Genomic DNA, 23,909 nt, shown 5'->3' on the forward strand with positions numbered 1-23,909 from the left:
GACCTTTTTTTTTTTTTTTTAACCCCTTCAATTTTTTTTTTTTTAACCCCTTCAATTTTTTTTTTTTAACCCCTTCAATTTTTTTTTTTTGTATAAAGTATTTTTTTTTTTCTGCACTACACACTACATACCCCCCGGATTGAAATAAAGTTTGTACCCCCCCCCCTACACTATACACGTGTTGAAACATTTCACTACCAGTAACACAAAAATAAAAATGGCATCCCAAATGTCATCCCAAATGTCATCCCAAATGTCATCCCAGTCATCCAGAAGAATGTATTCAGCGGAGGAGGCATATGCCATGCTTGCCTCTGACTCTGACACAGCCAGTGATGCAAGCGGGGAATTTGAAGGATTCGTCTTAAGCTCCTCTTCCTCCTCTGGTGATGAGGGACCCCCTCAAAGACGCCCCCGTAGAGCAGCTGAGACCCACCCCCCAATAATTGATCTCATATGGACCCCACCACCAGACAATTTTGAGCCCCAGGTTCCTGAGTTTTTGGCCATGCCAGGAATCCAATTTGATTCCACAGGTCTCAGAGAAATTGACTTTTTCAAATTATTTTTCTCTGATGATTTTATAAATTTTATGGTGGACCAAACTAATTTATATGCCCAGCAGTTTATTGCTCAAAACCCCACGTCATCATTTGCTAGGTGGACCCCTGTAGATGCAGTAGAGATGATGACGTTTTGGGGTCTGGTGTTTCATATGGGCATAGTAAAAAAGCCAGAAATTAGGCAATATTGGAGTACAGATGTTCTGTACAGCACCCCATTTTACCGTATGGCCATGCCCCGGGCTCGATTTGAGACGATCCTTAAATTTTTGCATTACAACGATAATGCACAGTGCCCACCCAGAGATGATCCCACCTTTGACCGGCTATTCAAAGTCAGGCCGGTCATTGATCATTTCAGTGCCAAATTTGAAGAGATGTACATCCCAGATAAATTCATTTGCATAGACGAGTCCCTTATACATTTTAAAGGAAGGGTAAATTCCGCCAGTACCTTCCCAGTAAGAGGGCAAGGTATGGCATAAAAATGTATAAGCTGTGTGAAAGCACCTCAGGGTACACTCACAGGTTTAGGGTATATGAAGGGAAGGATTCAAGAATTGAACCGCCAGAATGCCCCCCCTCCCTCGTAGGTGTTAGTGGAAAAATTGTCTGGGATTTAGTGCACCCCTTCCTGGATAAAGGTTATCACCTCTATGTGGATAACTTTTACACTAGCATCCCCCTGTTTAAGGCCCTTGGTTCAAGAGGTACAGCAGCTTGCGGTACTGTGCGCAAGAACCAAAGAGGCCTCCCAAAAACGCACATTGCCCAAGTAATGAGAAGGGGTGAAAGCAGGGGAATATGCACCGAAAATATGTTGTTGGTCAAATATAAGGACAAGAGGGATGTCCTTATACTGACAACAATTCACGGAGACAGTACCACCTCCGTCCCTGTACGAGGTACCAGTACCCACTCCTCAAAACCTAATTGTATCCTGGATTACAATAGGTACATGGGCGGAGTGGATCTTTCAGATCAGGTACTGAAGCCGTACAGTGCCCTGCGGAAAACAAAAATCTGGTACAAGAAGCTGGCCGTGTATATCATCCAGATGGCACTGTATAACGCTTACGTGCTATTCCGTTCTACCGGCCAGAGGGGGACATTTATGCACTTTCAAGAGGAAGTCATAAAGGGCCTAGTATTTGGGAACCAGCAGGCAGAGGGCCCCAGTACTTCTAGTACTGGCCCCCGTATTGTACCAGGGCAGCATTTTCCGAACGAAATCCCCTCCACTGCAAGAAAGGGCAGGACACAAAAAAGGTGCAAAGTTTGCTATAAAAAGGGAATAAGAAAGGAAACTATTTTCCACTGTGAAACTTGCCCCGACAAACCCGGCCTATGTATAAAGGAGTGTTTTAAAATATACCACACATCTATGGATTATTAGGTTCATCATTTCACCGTGCTTCGGGGGTCTTGCTAATGCCACATAGCACCCACCAACATTCCACCAGAATCTGAGCTGCAAAATCCAAAAATCACTCCTTCCCTTCTGATTCCTGCCATGCACCCAACTGGTATTTTTTGGTCACATGAGGCATTGCCATACTCGGGAGAAATTGGGGCACAGATTTTGGGGTGCTTTTTCTCCTTCATACCTTCTGAAAATGAAAAATTTTGAGCCAGAACTGCATTTTTGTGTAAAAAAATGTAATTTTTAATTTTCACTGCCCAGTTGTATCAAAATTGGTGAAACCCCTGGGGGCTTGAAATGTACACTATACCCCTAGATGAATTCCCTGAGGGGTGTAGTTTGCAAAATGGGGTCACTTGTGGGGTGGTTCCACTGTATTGGTGCTTTGGGGGTCTTGCTAATGCGACATAGCACCCACCAACATTCCACCAGAATTTGTGCTGCAAAATCCAAATATCACTCCTTCCCTTCTGAGTCCTGCCACTTTTTGGTCACACATGAGGCATTGCCGTACTCGGGAGAAATTGGGGCACAGATTTTGGGGTGCTTTTTCTCCTTCATACCTTCTGAAAATGAAAAATTTTGAGCCAGAACTGCATTTTTGTGTAAAAAAATGTAATTTTTCATTTTCACTGCCCAGTTGTATCAAAATTGGTGAAACCCCTGGGGGTTTGAAATGTACACTATACCCCTAGATGAATTCCCTGAGGGGTGTAGTTTGCAAAATGGGGTCACTTGTGGGGGGGTTCCACTGTATTGGTGCTTTGGGGGTCTTGCTAATGCGACATAGCACCCACCAACATTCCACCAGAATTTGTGCTGCAAAATCCAAATATCACTCCTTCCCTTCTGAGTCCTGCCACTTTGTGGTCACACATGAGGCATTGCCGTACTCGGGAGAAATTGGGGCACAGATTTTGGGGTGCTTTTTCTCCTTCATACCTTATGAAAATGAAAAATTTTGAGCCAGAACTGCATTTTTGTGTAAAAAAAATGTAATTTTTCATTTTCACTGCCCAGTTGTATCAAAATTGGTGAAACCCCTGGGGGTTTGAAATGTACACTATACCCCTAGATGAATTCCCTGAGGGGTGTAGTTTGCAAAATGGGGTCACTTGTGGGGGGGTTCCACTGTATTGGTGCTTTGGGGGTCTTGCTAATGCGACATAGCACCCACCAACATTCCACCAGAATTTGTGCTGCAAAATCCAAATATCACTCCTTCCCTTCTGAGTCCTGCCACTTTTTGGTCACACATGAGGCATTGCCGTACTCGGGAGAAATTGGGGCACAGATTTTGGGGTGCTTTTTCTCCTTCATACCTTCTGAAAATGAAAAATTTTGAGCCAGAACTGCATTTTTGTGTAAAAAAATGTAATTTTTAATTTTCACTGCCCAGTTGTATCAAAATTGGTGAAACCCCTGGGGGCTTGAAATGTACACTATACCCCTAGATGAATTCCCTGAGGGGTGTAGTTTGCAAAATGGGGTCACTTGTGGGGTGGTTCCACTGTATTGGTGCTTTGGGGGTCTTGCTAATGCGACATAGCACCCACCAACATTCCACCAGAATTTGTGCTGCAAAATCCAAATATCACTCCTTCCCTTCTGAGTCCTGCCACTTTTTGGTCACACATGAGGCATTGCCGTACTCGGGAGAAATTGGGGCACAGATTTTGGGGTGCTTTTTCTCCTTCATACCTTCTGAAAATGAAAAATTTTGAGCCAGAACTGCATTTTTGTGTAAAAAAATGTAATTTTTCATTTTAACTGCCCAGTTGTATCAAAATTGGTGAAACCCCTGGGGGTTTGAAATGTACACTATACCCCTAGATGAATTCCCTGAGGGGTGTAGTTTGCAAAATGGGGTCACTTGTGGGGGGGTTCCACTGTATTGGTGCTTTGGGGGTCTTGCTAATGCGACATAGCACCCACCAACATTCCACCAGAATTTGTGCTGCAAAATCCAAATATCACTCCTTCCCTTCTGAGTCCTGCCACTTTTTGGTCACACATGAGGCATTGCCGTACTCGGGAGAAATTGGGGCACAGATTTTGGGGTGCTTTTTCTCCTTCATACCTTATGAAAATGAAAAATTTTGAGCCAGAACTGCATTTTTGTGTAAAAAAAAATGTAATTTTTCATTTTCACTGCCCAGTTGTATCAAAATTGGTGAAACCCCTGGGGGTTTGAAATGTACACTATACCCCTAGATGAATTCCCTGAGGGGTGTAGTTTGCAAAATGGGGTCACTTGTGGGGGGGTTCCACTGTATTGGTGCTTGGGGGGTCTTGCTAATGCGACATAGCACCCACCAAAATTCCACCAGAATCTGAGCTGCAAAATCCAAAAATCACTCCTTCCCTTCTGAGTCCTGCCATGCACCCAAATGGTATTTTTTGGTCACATGTGAGGCATTGCCGTACTCGGGAGAAATTGGGGCACAGATTTTGGGGTGCTTTTTCTCCTTCATACCTTCTGAAAATGAAAAATTTTGAGCCAGAACTGCATTTTTGTGTAAAAAAATGTAATTTTTCATTTTCACTGCCCAGTTGTATCAAAATTGGTGAAACCCCTGGGGGTTTAAAATGTACACTATACCCCTAGATGAATTCCCTGAGGGGTGTAGTTTGCAAAATGGGGTCACTTGTGGGGGGGTTCCTAAATTTTAGCATCTTATGGTGCCTAGAAACCTACATGGTGCCTAAAAAATAATCTCATAAAAAGGAGGCTCCAAAATCAAGTAGGTGCTCCTTCTATTATGAAGCCTGTGGTTTGGTCAACGTGCACATTAGGGCCACATATAGGATATTTATGAAAACAAAAGAATTGGGGGAATCAATTTTTAGTCACATTTCTCTAGTAAAATGTACTGTGTTCCTTAGAAAAATGTATTAAAATTGCAAATCTGCAAAAAAAATGAAATTTTGAAATTTCACCTACACTTTGTTTTAATTCCTGTGAAACACCTAAAGGGTTAACAAACTTCCAAAATGCTGTTTTGAATACTGTGAGGGGTGCAGTTTTTGAAATGGTATCATTTATGGGGGTGTCTCACATACAAGTCCCTCAGTCACATCAGAACTGAACTGGTCCCTAAAAAAATCAGTGTTTGAAATTTTCTTGAAAATTTGAGAATTTGCTATTCATATTGTAAGCCTCCTAGTGTCCAAAAAAATGAAAAGGAAGTTGAAATAATGATGGAAACATAAAGTAGACATATGGTCTATGTTAGTTATTAACTATTTTGAGTGGTATGATTATTTGTCTCACAAGCAGAAAATTTAACATTTTGCAAATTGCTAAATTTTCCATTTTTTTACGACATTTTGGTATTTTTCACAAAAAAACAGACTGTATCGACCCAAATTTACCACTAATTTGAAGTACAATGTGTCACGAAAAAACAATCTCAAAATTCCTGACAAAGCAAAAAAAAGTTATCCCCACTTAAGTGATACATGTCAGATTTGAAAAAAAGGGCTCTGTCAGGAACGCAAAAACTGGCTCTGTCAGGAAGGGGTTAATTAAGGCCATTAGGGAAGTGTTAGAGCTCCCTATGGAGGAACCCTCTGAGGGAGATTCCTTTTCATGACCCAGAGAAAACAGCCAGTGTATTTCCCAGAACAGGCTGAATTAGAAAGTGCTTTTAAAGGTGCTTGGCAGAACCCTGAAAAGAGGTTCCAGCTTTCAAAGAGGTTCACAAATGCATATCCCTTTGAACTGTTGGTAGGAAGAAGAGGGGGGAACCGCCTTTCAAAGAAGGTGCTGTTACCAGTTCCTGGGGTGTCTACCCTCAAGGATGGTGCAGATAGGAGACTTGAAGCAACACTTAAGTCTATGTTCACGGCCAGTGGGGCTTCACAACGCCCGGTATTGGCCAGTTGCTGGATGGCTAAGGCCATTTATACTTGGTCCACGCAGATCCAAGAGGGTTTGTTGGGGGACATGACCGTGGCTCAGATAGGTGAAAACCTGCTTCACATTCAGGACACGGGTGCTTTGTGAGGCACAGAAGGAATTGGGCGCTATAAATGCGCGGAATTCTGCAATGGCCGTGTCAGCTAGACGGGCTTTGTGGTTGCGCCAGTGGCTGGCTGATGTGGTTTCCAAGAAGTGTGGAAAGCATACCTTTCACAGGGGAGAGGCTCTTTGGTAGTGAGCTGGACGACTGGATTTCTAAGGCTACTGCAGGGAAATCCACGTTCCTCCCATCAGCACCCACTCCGGCAAAACGCCCTTTCACTGGTCCCTCCCAGCAGTCCTTTCGTGGGTCCAAGTTCCGCCCTAAGGCCAGAGGCGCCTCTAGTGCTAGCAGAGGCACTAGAGGAAAATTCAGGAAGCCAAACCCCTCAGGTCATCAGGACCGTTCCACCGCCCCTGCCGCTTCCAAGCCGGCAGCATGACGGGGTGCACCCACCACGAGACTGTCTCGAGGTGGGGGCCCGGCTGTTACACTTCAGGAAGGTGTGGGACGCCTATTGCCTAGATTCCTGGGCCAGGAGTTTTATTTCGCTAGGTTACAGGCTGGAGTTTGCCAGGCCCCCTCCTGGACGCTACTTCAAGTCGGCCCTCCCAGCCTCAGTGGAGGATCAGTTGCTCCTTCAGGGAGCAATTCACAAGCTCCTCCTGTCCAAAGTAATCCTACCTGTACCAAGACAGAAGCAAGGCCAGGGTTACTATTCCAACCTGTTCCTTGTCTCCAAACCGGACGGTTCAGTAAGGCCCATTTTGAATTTGAAGTCGCTGAACCCCTTCCTGCAGGTGTTCAAATTCAAAATGGAGTCGCTCAGGTCGGTGATTGCCTCTGTAGACGTCAAGGACGCCTATTTACACGTCCCAATTTGGCCTCCCCATCAAGTCTTTCTAAGATTTGCGGTGGGAAACTGCCATTACCAGTTTCAGGCGCTGCCCTTCGGGCTGTCAACTGCCCCGCGCATCTTTACCAAGCTCATGGCAGAAATGATGGTCCTTCTCAGGCTCCAGCGGGTAAATGTCATACCCTACCTGGACGATCTGCTGATCAAGGCAGGATCGGAGGAGGCCCTGAGAAGTGCGTTAGACCTGACTATGCAGGTGTTGAGAGACCACGGGTGGATTTTAAACATCCCAAAATCCTCGTTGCTCCCGAGCCGGAGAATGGTGTTCCTGGGTATGACTCTGGACACAATGGAGCAGAAGGTGTTCCTGCCGGGCGAAAAGGCGTCAGCTCTACAGTAATTGGTAAGAGAGGTCCTATCAAATCCTTGGGTCTCGGTGCACCTCTGCCTCAGGCTCTTGGGCAAGATGGTGGCCTCATTCGAAGCCATCCAGTATGCCAGGTTTTCAGCTGGATATCCTCACGAAATGGTCAGGATCCCCCCGCCAAATGCACAGGAGGATTTGCCTGTCTGCACAGACCAAACTCCCTGCAGTGGTGGCTAGATTCGCCAAATCTATTGGCAGGTCGCTGCTTCCAGATACAGGACTAGCTTCTGATTACCACGGATGCCAGTCTCAGAGGCTGGGGAGCCGTGATACAGGGAGTCCACCTGCAGGGCCGTTGGTCTCCGATGGAATCCATGCTGCATATAAACAACCTCGAACTGAGGGCTGTTCACTATGCCCTTTTACAGGCAGAGCCTATGCTGCAGGGCAGGGCGGTGCAAGTCCAGTCGGACAATGCAACTACGGTTGCCTACATCAACCGCCAAGGAGGCACAAGGAGCATGCCCTGTATGAGGGAAGCCAGCCGGATATTCTCCTGGGCGGAACGCCATGTAAAAGCCCTGTCGGCCATCTTTATACCAGGAGTCGACAACTGGGAGGCGGATTTCCTCAGTTGTCACGATCTCCACCCCAGGGAGTGGGGACTCACCCTCAGGTGTTCCAGGACCTGGTAGATCTTTGGGGGGCTCCCTCAGATCGACCTTATGGCCTCACGGTTGAACCACAAGCTGGACAGGTACTGTGCCTGGACCAGGGATCCTGGGGCAACAGCATTAGATGCCCTGACTTGGACGTGGGATTTCAGCTGGTGTATCTGTTCCCACCGCTCCCGTTGCTGGCACGAGTGCTAAAGAGGATCCGACGCCAGAGAGTAGAAGCCATTCTAGTTGCTCCAGTCTGGCCTCGAAGGGCCTGGTTCGGGGACATTCAGGCCATGCAGGTAGAAGACCCGTGGCGTCTTCCTCTAAGAAAAGATCTTCTCCTCCAGGGACCGTTTGTCTTTCAGGACTTACCGCGGCTGCGTGTAACGGCCTGGAGGTTGAGCGGCAGATATTAGGCCTCAGGGGACTACATCCCTCTGTGATTACAACCATGACGCGTGCCAGAAAACCGGTCACGGCTTCTCACTACCATGTGATATGGAAGAAGTACATAGCCTGGTGTGAGAGAAATGCATTGCCACCAGCAGTATTTCGTCTTAACAATCTGTTAAGATTCCTGCAAGCCGGCTTGGACTTGGGCCTCCGGTTGGGGTCCTTGAAGGTACAGATCTCGGCTCTGTCAGTATTTTTTCAGAAAAAACTGGCGCTGTTGCCGGAGGTCCACACCTTCCTGCAAGGGGTGCTGAGGATTCAGCCTCCCTTTGTACCACCCACCGCGCCTTGGGATATGGATGTGGTCCTAACCTTCCTTAATTCCTCTTGGTTCGTTCCGTTGGAACAATCGGAGTTGAAACCTCTTACTTGGAAGACTGTTGTCCTACTGGCCTTAGCCTCGGCCAGGCGGGTGTCTGAGCTTGGGGCATTGTCTTGTAAAAGCCCTTACCTGGTATTCCACGAGGATCGGGCAGAGCTCAGGACCAGGCCGCAGTTTCTGCCAAAGGTTGTGTCCGCATTCCATCTGAACCAGCCTATTGTGGTTCCTTCCAGCGCCGGTATATCCTGATATACCTCTCTCTTTGTATGTGGTACATACCCTCAAAGTGTATGTTAAGCGTACGGCTAGAGTTAGAAGTTTTGAGTTAGAAGTACTAGAGGACAGCATGCAGGAGATAAGGTTGTGATCTGAGAGAGGGAAATGAGTATTGGTGAATTCAGACACTGAGCACAGCTTAGTGAATACCAGATCAAGGCGGTGGCCATCCCGATGAGTAGAGGAGTCAGTCCATTGGGAGAGGCAGAGACAGGAGGTTAGAGAGAGTAGTTTGGAGGCATGAGCAGCAGATTTTGGGCTATCAATAGCAATGTTGAAGTCACCCATGATGATGGTTGAGATGTCAGAGGAAAGGTCATAAATTCACATCTATATAGTATACACACACTTACAAACAGACACGTGTGTGTGTGTGTGTGTGTGTGTGTATATGCTTTATTTATTTTCTCCATTTTCTTGTGTTTTCTAATAGGACTCTGTAATGTTGAATGGCTTTGGTACTGTTGTCAATGCACTCGGGAAAAGAGTGAAGCCATATCTGCCCCAGATATGTGGTACAGTCTTGTGGCGGTTAAACAACAAATCTGCTAAAGTGAGACAGCAGGCTGCAGATTTAATATCTCGTACTGCTGTGGTAATGAAAACCTGCCAAGAGGTAAGTTGTTATACCTGCGTTTTTTTATTTAGTTTTAATGTATTTTCTAAGTTTCTGTATTAAATAATTTTCTGTGTATTTTTTATTTCAGGAAAAATTAATGGGCCACTTGGGTGTTGTTTTGTATGAATACCTTGGCGAGGAGTATCCTGAAGTACTGGGAAGCATTTTAGGAGCGCTGAAGGCAATTGTTAATGTTATAGGTGATTATGATTAATGTGCTGTTTGTATGTGGATATGTATTTCTAGATGTTTCTGTCTGTTTTATGTAGGGGCTTCATCATGCAAACTACTTTTTTTTTTTTTTTTTTATAGGAATGCACAAAATGACTCCACCAATAAAAGATTTGTTGCCAAGACTTACACCCATTTTGAAAAACAGACATGAGAAAGTACAGGAAAACTGCATTGACCTGGTTGGACGTATTGCCGATAGGTATGTTTGCTTATAAATGTCCCTCTGCAATAATTCTTAAACGGGTCTGCAGGTGATAAATAAGTATTTGATATTAACAGGATGATTTGTTTTGTAACTTGCAGTAAATTAACCTTTTTTTAATCTTTTATGCTTTTAGGGGCGCCGAATATGTCTCCGCAAGAGAATGGATGAGAATTTGTTTTGAGTTGTTAGAGCTGCTTAAAGCTCATAAGAAGGCAATAAGAAGAGCCACTGTTAACACATTTGGCTATATTGCAAAAGCTATTGGGTAACTCCATTTTATTATTCTAATGTGATTGTTGTGTGTAGTCATTAGCTTTATTAAATAACCTGGTATGAAATCCCTTTATGTTTAAACATTATAATGTATGGGTGTGTACAATGCTACCATCTCCTGTCCAGTTTCTGCAGCTTGAACTAATATGTATGATTGGAGAAAATTTACATATTGGCACAAATGACCAAGTTAGTGGAAGGTAGGGTGCCCTTAAAAATGATTTTAGGGATCTAGGACAAGGACATCCAAGGTAATTTTCTAAGAAATATTTCCTGTGTCTGTGTAGTCAAGGGAGACCAAGGGAACTTATGTAACTTAATGCGTGACTTAGGGGATGGTGTAGGAAAGAGTGATTGGGTTCCTAGAGCACTGGTCAAACTTTTCAGATGGGTGATCTGTACAGCACAGATGGATTGCACCTGAATGGAAAGGGGGCAGCAGTACTGGGAGGCAGGATGGTTAGAACGTTGGATGAGTCTTTAAACTAATCATAGGGGGGGTATAAAAATAGACTATGGGTTAGACAGCCTGAATAGAGGGGGACGTTTAAATAAGGTAATGGAGGGTGCAGTAGAAGTGTCAGGGAGAAAAACTAGATCTAGTCAGTAGCACTTCAAGACCAAAAACCTACCTTAAAACAAACCCTAAAAGGGAGAAAATAAATAGTAAACTGAAATGCTTGCTGGCCAATGCAAGAAGCTTGGCAGGCAGAATTGGGGAATTAGAACCCTGGCCACAAGGGATGACTATGCTATAATTGGGATAATGGAAACCTGGTGTAACGAGTCACACGCTTGGGCTATAAACATGGAGGGATATACCCTATACAGAAAAGACAGGATTAAAAGAAGGGGGTTGTATGCCTTTTTATGTAAGAACACACTTGAAACCATGTTGAAAATAAATAAGCTTGGGCACTGTGGAGGATAATACTGAGGCTGTTTGGGCAGAGATAACTGACCATAACAATTTTTTTTATACATTTCTGATAAGGGTATGCTATAGACCTCCTAACATTAATTAAATAGATGAAGCACTACTTTTAGACCAAATCAAGTAGTCTGCAGATCAGGGGCATGTATTAATTGTGGGGGATTTTAATTTTCCAGACATTGACTGGACAAGTGAGACCAGTACATTAGCACAAAGTGGAGTATTCCTAAACATACTTAATATATGTGTATATATATATACCCTGCTCGAAAAAAAACACTAACACAACATATCTTAGATCTAAATGAATGAAATATTCTTATTAAATACTTTGTCCTTTACATAGTTGAATGCAAAATCACACAAAAATTTGTCAATGGAAATCAAATTTATTAACCCATGGAGGTCTGGATTTGGAGTCACACAAAATTAAAGTGGAAAAACACTCTACAGGCTGATTCAACTTTGATGTAATGTCCTTAAAACAAGTAAAAATGAGTCTCAGTAGTGTGTGTGGGCTGTACGACCGCCCTTCTACGCCTGGGCATGCTCCTGATGAGGTGGCGGATGGTCTTCTGAGGGATCTCCTCCCAGACCTGGACTAAAGTATCCGCCAACTCCTGGACAGTCTGTGGTGCAACCGGGCGTTGGTGGATGGAGCGAGACATGATGTCCCTGATGTGCTCAATTGGATTCAGGTCTGGTTAACAGGCGGGCCAGTCCATAGCATCAATGTTTAAGTCTTGCAGGAACTGCTGACACATTCCAGACACTTGAGGTCTAGCATTGTCTTGCATTAGGAGGAACCCAGGGCCAACCGCACCAGCATATGGTCTCACAAGGGTTCTGAGGATCTCATCTCGGTACCTAATGGCAGTCAGGCTACCTCTGGCGAGCACATGGAGGGTGGTGCGGCCCCCCAAAGAAATGCCACCCCACACCATTACTGACCTACTGCCAAACCGGTCATGCTGGAGGTTGTTGCGGGCATCAGAACGTTCTCCTTGTCGTCTCTAGACTGTGTCACGTCTGTCACATGCTCAGTGTGAACCTGCTTTCATCTGTGAAGAGCACAGGGCGCCAGTGGTGAATTTGCCAATCTTGGTGTTATCTGTCAAATGCCAAACGTCTGGCCCTCATACCACCCTCATGGAGTCTGTTTCTGACCGTTTGAGTAGACACATGCACATTTGTGGCCTGCTGGAGGTCATCTTGGAGGGCTCTGTCAGTGCTCCTCCTGTTCCTTCTTGCACAAAGGCGGAGGTAGCAGTCCTGCTGGTGGGTTGTTGCCCTCCTACAGCCTCCTCATCTCCTGATGTACTGGCCTGTCTCCTGGTAGCGCCTCTGGACACTATGCTAATAGACACAGCAAACCTTCTTGCCACAGCTCACATTGATGTGCCATCCTGGATGAGCTGCACTACCAGAGCCACTTGTGTGGGTTGTGGACTCAGTTTCATGCTGCTGCTAGAGTGAAAGCACCGCCAGCTTTCAAAAGTGACCAAAACATCAGCCAGAAAGCATAGGAGCTGAGAAGTGGTCCGGTCACCACCTTCAGAAACTTCTTTATTGGGGGTGTCCTGCTAATTGCCTATAATTTCCACCTGTTGTCTATTCCGTTTGCACAACAGCATGCAAAACTGATTGTCAATCAGTGTTGCTTCCTAAGTGGACAGTTTGATTTCACAGAAGTTTGATTGACTTGGCGTTACTTTGTGTTTAAGTGCTCCCTTTATTTTATTTTTTTGAGCTGTATATGTATAAATAGATATAGATAGATAGTGTGGGTGGTGATTTTTCAATCAGACATGTTTCACCTCACCTTTTGAAAACTGAGCGTGATTGCTCCGAAACGTTAGGATCACCTTGCATTTTGTAATGCAATAAAAGATTTCAACTTTTTGCAAGTCCTCTCCTAGTGCCACTGTCTGATTGAAAAATCACCACCCACTAAACATCTATTTCTGAAGGCATCAGGGCAGTTTGCATATGTCAGGAGAGTGCCAGGCTGCACTACATTGTGTGTGTGTGTGTGTATGTGTATCTATCGATCTGCTACCTCCTGGCTTTAGAAGATCCAGTAAGGAAAAGCGGCACTCCACGTTCTTATGGAAACTGGTGTTTTTAATCCATCAGGTGAAAGCTATGAACAGTCGACTTTCAAGACCAACTGGTCTTTTCTTCAAGACTAGTACTATAAAGGTGCAAATAGTGCTGTCCGCTACATACCAGTCGGCATCCTACGGTCGCGTTTTCCGTAAGTGCCGGTGACGTCATCCAAATCATGTGTACTCGTCTCCTAGCAAGCACCGGATGCTTCTCCCACCAGACCCATCCGGGTGTTACGCTTGAAACTGTTAAGACCAACTGCAAAAAGAGTTGGATATGTAAAAAACATAAATACTTAAAGTGCAAACATCAATCTATATCTCATTAGCACATACATGGACTATACTTTACTGTAATTTTTATATAAATACATTACAATCTATTTTGTCATTCATGCCAGCTGGTTTTAAGGTGTTTAATCTGAAAATCCATTCAGATTCTCTCTTGAGTTAGTAATTTTCGCCTATTGCCACCTCTGCTCAACGGGGGGATGTGATCTATGATTTCACTTTTTAGACTAGCCAAAGTGTGTCCGCATCTTAAAGTGTCGGGCCACTGGTTGGTCTATGCTTTCACCCTTTAAGCAGGCATTGATGGGCAAGTGGTGTAAAGCCAATCTGCTCCTGGAATGTTCTGATAGTTTGCCCAACATAATACTTCCCACAAGGGCAGATGATTATGTACACGATAAATTGGGATTTGCATCCAAGTACATGTTTGATTTTAAAAAATTTGCCCGTTTGCGGATGTTTAAAATCTCTACCAGGTATTATCGAATTGCACAACGGTAGCATCCTGGTTTTTTTTTGTTTGAAAATTAAACAATGTGGGATGGTCTTTAGGTGTGATGTTGGTTTTCATCAGAATATATTTTTAGGTTACTGCCTCGTTTGTAGCTCGGCATGATAGATTTTTGTTTGAATACAGGTATACTTTTGTCACCTTGACTATAGGCCACAATGCTTTTGTGGCTCTTGATAGTCCTTGGGTGGCAGATGTATATAGGTCATGACAAGGGATTTTGTTGGAATCCATTTTTTATCTTTCTTTTTTAACTAGTCCATGGGTATTCTTAGGACTTCCTCCCTCCTTTTGTTTTAGGAGTACAGATCGCTGATAGCCCCTACTTGCAAATTTTTCAGCAATCAGTACTCTTAAAACAAAAGGAATTCCTAAGAATACCCAGGGACCAGTTGTTAAAAAAGAAAGATAAAAAAATGGATAGAATAGATTTAATCTCAAATACCAAAGTAATAGAACACCTGGGAAGTAAAGACCACAACATAATAAACCTCAACATACAGGACCGTCTACAATACTGAATTTTAGGAAAGTGAACTCTGATTTTATTCCGGGACTCTGGAAAAGCAATTAAGTGGAAAGCATTATTTGAGGGGAAAAATGCAGAGGAAATGTGTGAAGCCCTAAAACATTTGCTTGAAACACTAACGACTAACTATATACCCCAAAGTCTATAAAGTTAAAATCAATAGGAAAATACCATGGTTGGTCAAAAATGTAAGTACAGCAATAAACAATAGGACAAGGACGTTTAAAATGTATAAGGCTTATGGGAATAATGAGGAGTTCATTAAATAGAAAGAATTAAATACAATTTGTAAAAGAGCTGTCAAAGTAGCTAAAAGGGAAAACAAAGAGTGCATAGCCACAGAGAGTAAAACCAATCCCAAGAAGTTCTTCAAATACATAAATAGCAACAGAATAATAAAAGAACATACTGTAGGCCCATTAACCAAAATCGATGGAAATAGCTGTACTGAGGATAAGGACAAAGCAGAACTGATAAATATATTTTTCTCATTAGTGTTTGATAGGGAGGAGCCCACTGTGAAACTGTCAGATACAACAATTGAGACGAGTCCAGAGGAGGCTCTTGCTATAGGGCTGCAGCCCCTCCAGTCAAAATCCCCACACCAGTGACAGACACAGCACCAGAGCTCCGGTGCTTCCCCCTGCGGGCACTCCCCCACCCCCCATTAATTGCATACAAACATTTGTACAGCGCAAATCAATCTAATAACCTGCAAATAATTTATACCCCTTTCAGACCGCACTAAAAAAAACGGTATTTTGCTGATTTTTTTTTTTAACCATTTTAAAATGGTAATGAGTGCGGTCTGAAAGGTGCAGAGTGATTTAACCGTTTCCAAAAAAAAAACCTTTTTGGAAATGGTATAAAAAGCAGGGTCCTCCCAGTTTCAGACCTGTTGTTTTTTTTTTTTTTGCTTTCTCAAACTGTACCAAGGCAGCAGTGAACACTACTGGTCCCCAGCGCAGTCCATATTTAATGAGCTGGCCACTCATTACATATGCACATATCTAATCAGCCACTCATTACATATGTGCATATGTAATGAACGTCCGGATCATTAAATATGCACTGCGCTGGCTCAGCAGATCAGCTATTGCTCACTGTCAGACCCCCTACCCTTACCCTTCCAGCGTCCTGCAGTTCTCCCTGCCTGCAGTGCGGGAGCTCCTGCTGGCCATCTAGGTGCCGGCTCTGGTGCCTGATCCCCTCTCTCTATACATCAAAGGTCACTCCCCATCGCTGCTTTCACACCGCAAACCTGCTATTTACATGCGATGTGAAAGGGGTTAAACTTGCTCTGACCCGTTTTAAAAAAACTTTTTAAATACCTGGTCTAAGCAGGTTTTGCGGTGTGAAAGCAGCATGACTATTTGCAATGAGCAGTACCCAGGAAGTTGCAGCCCCCCTTAAGTCTGAAGGCAGGAGCCGCCACTGGACTAGACAACTTGACCTGAGTATTGATTTCTCCACAGATGAGATTAAAAAGAGGCTCTGCAAAATTAAAACAAACTAATCCCCAGGTCTGGATGGGATTTATGTTAGGGTTCTAATGGAATTATGGGAGGCATTAGCAAGCCCTTTGTATTACATTTTCGTGAAATGATCCGGTAAGGTGCTAAAGGACTTGCGAATAGCAGAGGTAGTACCATTATTCAAAAAAGAAAAAAGGGATGACCTAGCAAATTATAGACCTGTGAGCTTAACATCAATAGTGGGTAAACTATTCGAAAGAATATTAAGGGTTGGTATCCAAAAACATTTGGAACTGCACAGTATAATCAGTATTAACCAACGTGGGTTTGTGAAAAACTGATCGTGCCAAACAAATGTAATAAGCTTCTATGAGGAAGTTGGCTACCCCTGGTCTAGATTGTTGCTAACTCCAGTCCTCGGGAGCTACCAACAGTTAATGTTTTCCAGCTCACCTCACAGATGCACTCATTACTGACTGAGACATTTTAAAAGATCCACAGGAGGAGCTAAATACTTCATTTGTGATTCTGTAAGGAGACATGGAACTGTTGGCTGCCCCTGATCTAGACAGTGGAAATGCTGTAGACGTGGTCTTCCTGGATTTTGCCAAGGCTTTTGACACTGTATCACATAAGAGCAGGGTTGGGCAACACCGGCCCTCCAGATGTTGATGAACTACACATCCCAGCATGCCTTGCAACAGTTTCAGCATGGCCACATAGCAAAACTAATGCAAAGCATCCTGGGATGTGTAGTTCATTAACATCTGGAGGGCCGGTGTTGCCTAGCCCTGCATAAGAGGCTAATAAATTAGAGGAACTAGGCCTTGGGGTAAAAATTTGTAGATTGGTAGGAAACTACCCATTATCAAAGGCCCTGCACCAAGCCTAGGGAAGTTTTCAACTCTTGGATGAAAATCGCCCTAGGTTTTGTTTTGGTTTTAGGATATAGGGATGCCAATCCCGGGGCATTTTTTCAATCCCGGGAATTAGGATTGAAAAATGCTCAATCCCAGGATTCCTGGGATCCCGGGATTGGCATCCCTAAAAGAAAACCGCCCCTGTCCCCCACTTACTTTAGTGCGGTGGAGCGGGGCTTGCGGCGGCTGTCCCCCATGAGTGGTGGAGCGGGGCTGGCGGCGTCTGTCCCCCATGAGTGGTGGAGCGGGGCTTGCGGCGTCTGTCCCCCATGAGTGGTGGAGCGGGGCTTGCGGCGTCTGTCCCCCATGAGTGGTGGAGTGGGGCAGGTGGTGGCTGCGACGTCGGACGGAGAGGAATGCTGTCACTGTGTGCAGCCGTGAGCGTGTTCTGGCGCCGGAGGTGCAGCGCTGCGGCCTGCGCAGCGTGACCCATAGGTCACGCTGCGCAGGCCACAGCGCTGTACCTCCAGCGCTGAAACCCGCTCGTCTCCCCTCCAGTCAGTGTCACGGAACAAGTGAGTTCAGAAGTGACAGGGCAGAATGTCCGGAATCCTCTCCCCATCTGACCTCTCTCGGCCGTACCCCGCGTCGGTAACAGCCGGGCAGCGTCTGATCTATATAGATATATATATCTATATAGATAGATATATATATATAGATAGATGGATATATATATATATATATATAATTTTTGATACTTGTGACTTATCTGGGCGCCCGATGTTGAAATTGTATGCCAGTACCCTAAGCATGCGATTTGACGCGATTTCCCTTGAAGAGAAAATCGCGTTGCATTGTATGCTATTGTATTGCATGCGATGCGATTTGATGCGATTTTAATATGTACAGGCACCCAGATGCCTGTTTCATATGTGAAATGGCCCCCCAGACCCCATTTTTAATTGTATACCCACCCTGATGGCTAAATGAACCCCATTGTTAAAGCCACCCCACTATCAACGCCAACCCGAAGCGTGGCGAGCGCAGCGGTACGCGTCCTCTGACCTTTTCATACCCCCACTATCCACGTCGGCGTGGAGTTGATTTTATATAGTGTGGCGAGCCACAGAGCCTGAAGCTTGGCGAGCGGACGTGGATACCTTCACAGCTATACGTGTCCCCTCGCGGGCTTCACAGGTATCCGCGTGCGCTCGCCACGCTTCGGGCTCGGTGGCTTGGTGCGCTCGCCACACTATATAATATCAACTCCACGCCGACGTGGATAGTGGGGGTATGAAAAGGTCGGAGGACGCGTACTGCCGCCCCTCACGGGCTTGCTGCGCTCGCCACGCTTCGGGTTGGCGTTATTAGTTGGGTGGCGTTAACAATGGGGGGCATTTAGCCATCAGGGTGGGTATACAATTAAAAATGGGGTCTGGGGGGGCCATTTCACATATGAAACAGGCATCTGGGTGCCTTCACATATTAAAATCACGTCAAATCGCATCGCATGCAATCTGATTGTATGCGATGCGATTTGACGCAATTTTTAGGTGCGATGAAGAAAATCGGGTGCCCAGATAAGTCACAAGTACCATTTTTTTTTTTTTTTTTTAAGCCTCAACTATACCAGTTTATGGTTTCACCTGACCCTAATACAGGTCGAGTATCCCGTATCCGAATATCCGTTATCCGAATTATTCCGAAATACGGACATTCCAGAAAGTGAAAAAAAAATTTTTTTTTTGCTAAAAACTCACTGGGGACATTTGTAACAGCATCACTGGGGACATGATATGTACCTGGCACTATATATGTGCAAGACAATGATTGCTTGGCATTCAAATTCAGTGCTGAGATAGTACACACATTTTGTTTCACGTTTTAAAACCTTGTTTTTTGAACAATTAAAATATATTTGTGTGTATTTTATGTGGTAATAAAATATATTTGTGTGTACATTATGTGTTTATACAGCATAAATGCAAGATACTTCAAAATACATCATTGAAATATTAAAATATTCCGAAATACGGAATAATCCGTTATCCAAAATTCTCCTGGTCCCGAGCATTTTGGATAAGGGATACTCAACCTGTATAACCTTTGGCAAATCTCTACAGGTTAGCTGTGGAAACTGTAGTACTCCAATGAGGCTTGTGCTGCCTGAACCAGGAAACTGATTCCAGTCTCATTTGTATAAAACTAGATTGTATATAACTATTTAGGCAGTATGAGGTTTCAGTACTTTGTTAATCACCCTTCGGAAATCAAAGGATAGAACTTTGTACTGGAAAAAGCATTTAGTGATCGGAAAAAAAACATATTTGCCCAGGCATATGGTCCTATACCTAACTGATAACTTCTCCAAAGTCAGACAGCTTTTCTAGCATTGTTCTTTAAGATCCCCCCCCCCCCCCCCCCTTCCTTAGACCAGTGGTCCCCACAACAGTTCCCGTTTTCCAAGTGACCCTGTAAGTGCACATGTGTTCTCACTGACTGATTTTAAAAGATCCGCATGTGGAGCTAATTATTTTACTTGTGATTCTGTGTAGAGAACTGGAAAACTTGAACTATTGGGGGTACTTGAGAGCCAATGTTGGGAACCACTGCCTTAGAATCGTCTTCCATAGACTGACAGGCAAATCACCTTCTTAAACAGGGCAGTTGTCAGGCACTCCCTTAATTAGTCACAAGCCTTCATCTGCACCCAAACTACAGGGAGAAAATGCACTGAAGTCCGTGAAGCATGTAAGACACATTTTCTATCCTCCAAATGCATGGGCTTCCCTGGGCTTAACAAATAAACCACTCTGGTCTTAGACATACACTACTGCTACAATATACAGTAAAAAATATATAGTGTTAAATATATTATATTACAATCTGTTGTATTAACTTCAGCTGCTGCCGCCATACCTGGAATGGTAAGGAGACGTTAGTAAAGCATCAAGTTTATGTAGTGCATGGTCTGTGGAAAACTTGGCTCCCAGTATATGGTACGCACACCACCTCCTCACAATCCATTAGTAATAAAGTGGCATGTTTTATTTCTCTTTCGTCCAGTCCGGTGACACCACTAACCTTGGGATGTAGGAGGGGTCCACAGGAGCCAGGCACCTATGCTTTGGGAGCAGGCTCCTCCCTGATGCATCCCACAATGCTTCAGTTAGTTTTAGGTGCACACAGCAGTGGGTGCTATGCTGAGCAGCTGCGCTGCAGCTACGCTTTTTCTTTGGAATTTTTTGCTAGCTTAGCTAGGTTTTTTATTATTTTATTAACTAAATAGAGCAGGTTTTCCAGTGTGCAGTGTGTTTCTTCATACTGAAGTTCACACACACTGAGAGCGCAGCAGAGGCTGACAGAAGCACGTCCTTTCAGCTCTCTGTGTGCAGAGGAAAGCTGCTGCTCCCTCTGCACAGCGCTTAACCTCTGCCTAAAAGAGGTTTTCCTGGGCTCCGGGGGTGTCCTAACCGGCTCCTTGCTTAGAAGGGGATCTTGGGGGACGGACTCCCCGTGATGGCGCCCGCCATCTTGTAAGAGCTTAAAGACAGAAATCCCTGTAGGGAGTTTAAGTCTTTTACAGGAGTCCAGCACTGCTAGACAACTCCAAGTGGTCTCGTAGTGAAGGGAGTTACTGGAGGTAAGGAGAGGCACTTGTGGGAGCGGCTAAAGGGGGAAAGGTGCCAAAAAAGGCTTCCCTCCACGCTGAAGCAGAGACTTGGTCTCTTCCTGCTCTGGCACCATTTCTCTCCATGCTGCAGAGCTGAAACTGGGTGAATTTCTGGACACAGGTCTCTCCTGAAAAGCGCTTCCCCTGCTGGTCGCTGGCAACAGAAGTCCTCACACATATAAGTACACTGATACATTAATCTGTGCTTTGCCTGGCATTGTGTTTTTTAACATGACTAAGTGCACTGGAGGAGGGAGCGCGGGACATGATAATTTATTGCAAAAAGTGTAATGCTAAATTAACATGTGAACAAGGGGACCAGGGGGAATTGTGCCCTTCCTGTGACTGTTCCCTGTGGGTTGCAGGCCCTGTGGTCTGAGTTAGCTGAACCAGCATGGGCTGCTGCTTTAGGAAGGTCCATGAATGCCTTAACAGAGGCTTTAAACAGGCAAAAGGATTCCTTGTTAGGATCTTCTGGCCATATACATTCATCTCAGACTTCTGGGGGGTCTGTTACCCCAGTGCAAGGGGACCCTCTTTTACTGCAAGCTATGCAGGAGACTGCTCAGGGTGTGCATAAAATGACATATCTCTTATGGAGCAGTTTACCAAATCCTCCTGAGAATATTGCTTATAGGCACCCTTTTTCTACACCTCCTCTTTTGAACTTAGATTCTGATGATGATGGTGTATGTAAGGAGGATTTGGGTTGGGTCCAGAATGAAGAAGCTGATGCTTCCGTTCCTGGCATTGAGGATTTGATTTTGGGTGTGAAGCAGGCTTTAAATCTTTCTGAGGAAGAAAAAGCCCCTGCACACTGTGTATTTTAAAAGAGTCGCAGGGACCCTTTTTATTTTCCTTCTGATAAAGGTATGATTTCCTTGCTGAGTGAAGCAGGGAAAACCCCTGACGAGATTATTAATGTCTAAGAAATATGCTAATATGTACCCCATGCCGGAGGAACATGTAACGTTATGTGAAAAGGTTTCATTGGTAGATGCATCCATGGCCAGATTATCTAAATCCACAACCTTGCCAGTGCATGGGGGTGCGGCCTTTAAAGATCCAGTGGATAAAAAAAGTGGAAGATTGTCTTAAGGCAATTTCTGAAGGCATGGGTTTCACTCTACGTCCCATTATTGCTTCTGCTTGGGTTGCTAAAGCAATGATCAAGTGGGCGGAGACTCTTAGCAGTCAGCTCCACCATGATTCGGAAGCTTTTACATTGACTGAAAAGTTGAGATGTGCTGCAGAGTACATTTGTGAGGCTGGTGAGGAAGGCGCTAACATGGCGTCTAGGGTTTCCACTACCTCAGTTACAGCTAGAAGAGCACTTGGATTCACTATCTGCCTCCCATGCCTTTAGCCAAAGTCCCTTGAAACTTTGCCATTTAAGGGCGAGTTACTATTTGGGACAGAACTGGAAGCCATTAGAAAACAGGCTACGGGTGGAAAGAGTACGTTTATCCCAACTGCAGCTAAATCTACAGGATCTAAGTTTGGAGTTTTTAGGCCGTCCTTTCGCTCTTCCTTTTGTGGCGGAGCGTCTAACAGAGGACAGGCAGGGTGTGGTAGATTCCAGGCCAGTAGAGGAAAGAACCCCAAATCACCGTTTGGGGCCTTTACAAAAGAAACATGCAGCAAAAGGTTAAGATAAGTCCTCTGCATGACTGGGTGGAGGCTCCCCATTCTGGGCTCAGAGTGGGGGGTTGCCTCCTGCAGTTTCGGGACAGGTGGAAAGACCACCGGGGATCCATGGGTCTATTCCATTGTTTCCGAAGGTTACCGGATAAATCTCAGGGGCATTACTCCAAAGAGATTTCTTCCTACTCGTTTACCATGGACCGCATCTCTGACAAAGCTGCCCCCAGAAGGGCGGACCTCACTCAAAGAGAAAGGGATAGTAGTCCCGGTACCTCAGGAGGAAAGGAAGAAGATTTTATTCAATCCTTTTCTTAGTCCCCAAACCAGATGGGTCTTTCAGGCCTATTTTAAATCTTCATCTATGGGTCGATCATTTTCGTATGGAGTCTCTTAAGCCTAGAGCCGGGAGAGTTTCTGGCATCTGTGGATATTCAAGATGCATACCTCCATGTTCCCATTTACAAGGAACACAGTCCTTACTCTGGTTTGCAATAGGAGAGAACCATTGGCAGTTTCAAGCTCTGCCGTTTGGTCTGGCAACGGCTCCAAGGGTATTCACAAAAGTGATGGCCGTCATGGCTGCAGCCCTCGGACTGAAAGGAATAGTAATTATACCTTATCTGGACGACCTTTTATTCAAGGTGGAGTCGGCGGAGAAGCTTCAGGAACATCTGAGCATCGTGACACAATTCTTACGAGGTCAGGGCTGGATGCTAAATTTCCTCAAGTCTCATTTGACACCCACGCAGAGTCTGCAATTTCTAGGGGTGATTTTGGACACCAGAACCCAAGGCAGCGGAGATTCATCAGATGGTGCTGACAATCTTACAAGCTCCTGCACCAACAGTGTGGCAGGTAGTACGGTTGCTTGGGAACGTTGGAGACACTTCAGTTTGCCAGATTCCATTCAAAGATTTTTCCAGTGGAACATCCTGTCGTGCTGGTCAGGGAACACAAAGACTATGAAGCAGGAAAAGTTGGTTCTGTCTCAGGAGTCGAGACAATCCCTGAACTGGTGGACAGATGTAGAGACTCTACAGCTGGGACGTTCCCTTTGCTCCTGGGATTGGTTGGTCATTAGGACCGATGCCAGTCTCAGGGGTTGGGTGGGGCAGTTCTTCACCTAAAGTTACAGGGTCTCTGGTCCATGGAATAATACAGGCTCCTGATCAATATCTTGGAACTTCTGGCAGTCTGGAATGCTTTGTTTCAAGCTGAAGAATTTCTGAAAGGATCACCGCTACGAGTACAGTCCTACAATGCTACAACAGTGGCTTACCTGAACCACCAGGGCGGAACTCACAGCAAGATGGCAATGAAGGAAGTATTGCTGATTTTCACCTGGGCGGAAATCAATATTCCAGTATTGTCGGCAGTGTTTATTCCGGGGATCCGGAATGTGGAAGCGGATTTCCTCAGCAGGGCGTATCTGCTGGAGGGAGAATGGGCACTTCATTAGGAGATTGTGGACCGCTGGGGTCTACCAAAGATAGACCTAATGGCGTCAAGGAGCAACTGTCAGGTACCGTGGTTTTGTTCCCGGGTAAGGGACCCGCCAGCTTGGGCAGTGGATGCCATGACAATTCCTTGGCGTTTCCACGTGGTGTACGTATTTCCCCCGTTTCCAATGATCCCGAGGGTACTGAAGAGAGTGAAGGGACAGGGC

The 23,909-nt window shown here is 45.0% G+C and overlaps 1 protein-coding gene across 2 annotated transcripts in view; it reads left to right on the top strand.

Annotated features, from left to right (window-relative positions):
* The window catches only part of SF3B1 (splicing factor 3b subunit 1), a 121,712-nt gene that overhangs the window by 93,077 nt on the left and 4,726 nt on the right, over window positions 1-23,909 (top strand). For both annotated transcript variants that reach the window (XM_083153558.1, XM_083153560.1), the window contains 4 exons: window positions 9,321-9,503; window positions 9,595-9,706; window positions 9,819-9,939; window positions 10,079-10,210. In XM_083153558.1, coding sequence (XP_083009684.1) covers window positions 9,321-9,503; window positions 9,595-9,706; window positions 9,819-9,939; window positions 10,079-10,210 — 548 coding nt within the window. The remainder of the gene's footprint in view (window positions 1-9,320; window positions 9,504-9,594; window positions 9,707-9,818; window positions 9,940-10,078; window positions 10,211-23,909) is intronic.

Source organism: Crinia signifera, chromosome 7 (assembly GCF_055691185.1).
Source record: "Crinia signifera chromosome 7, ASM5569118v1, whole genome shotgun sequence".
Taxonomy (NCBI): Eukaryota; Metazoa; Chordata; class Amphibia; order Anura; family Myobatrachidae; genus Crinia; species Crinia signifera.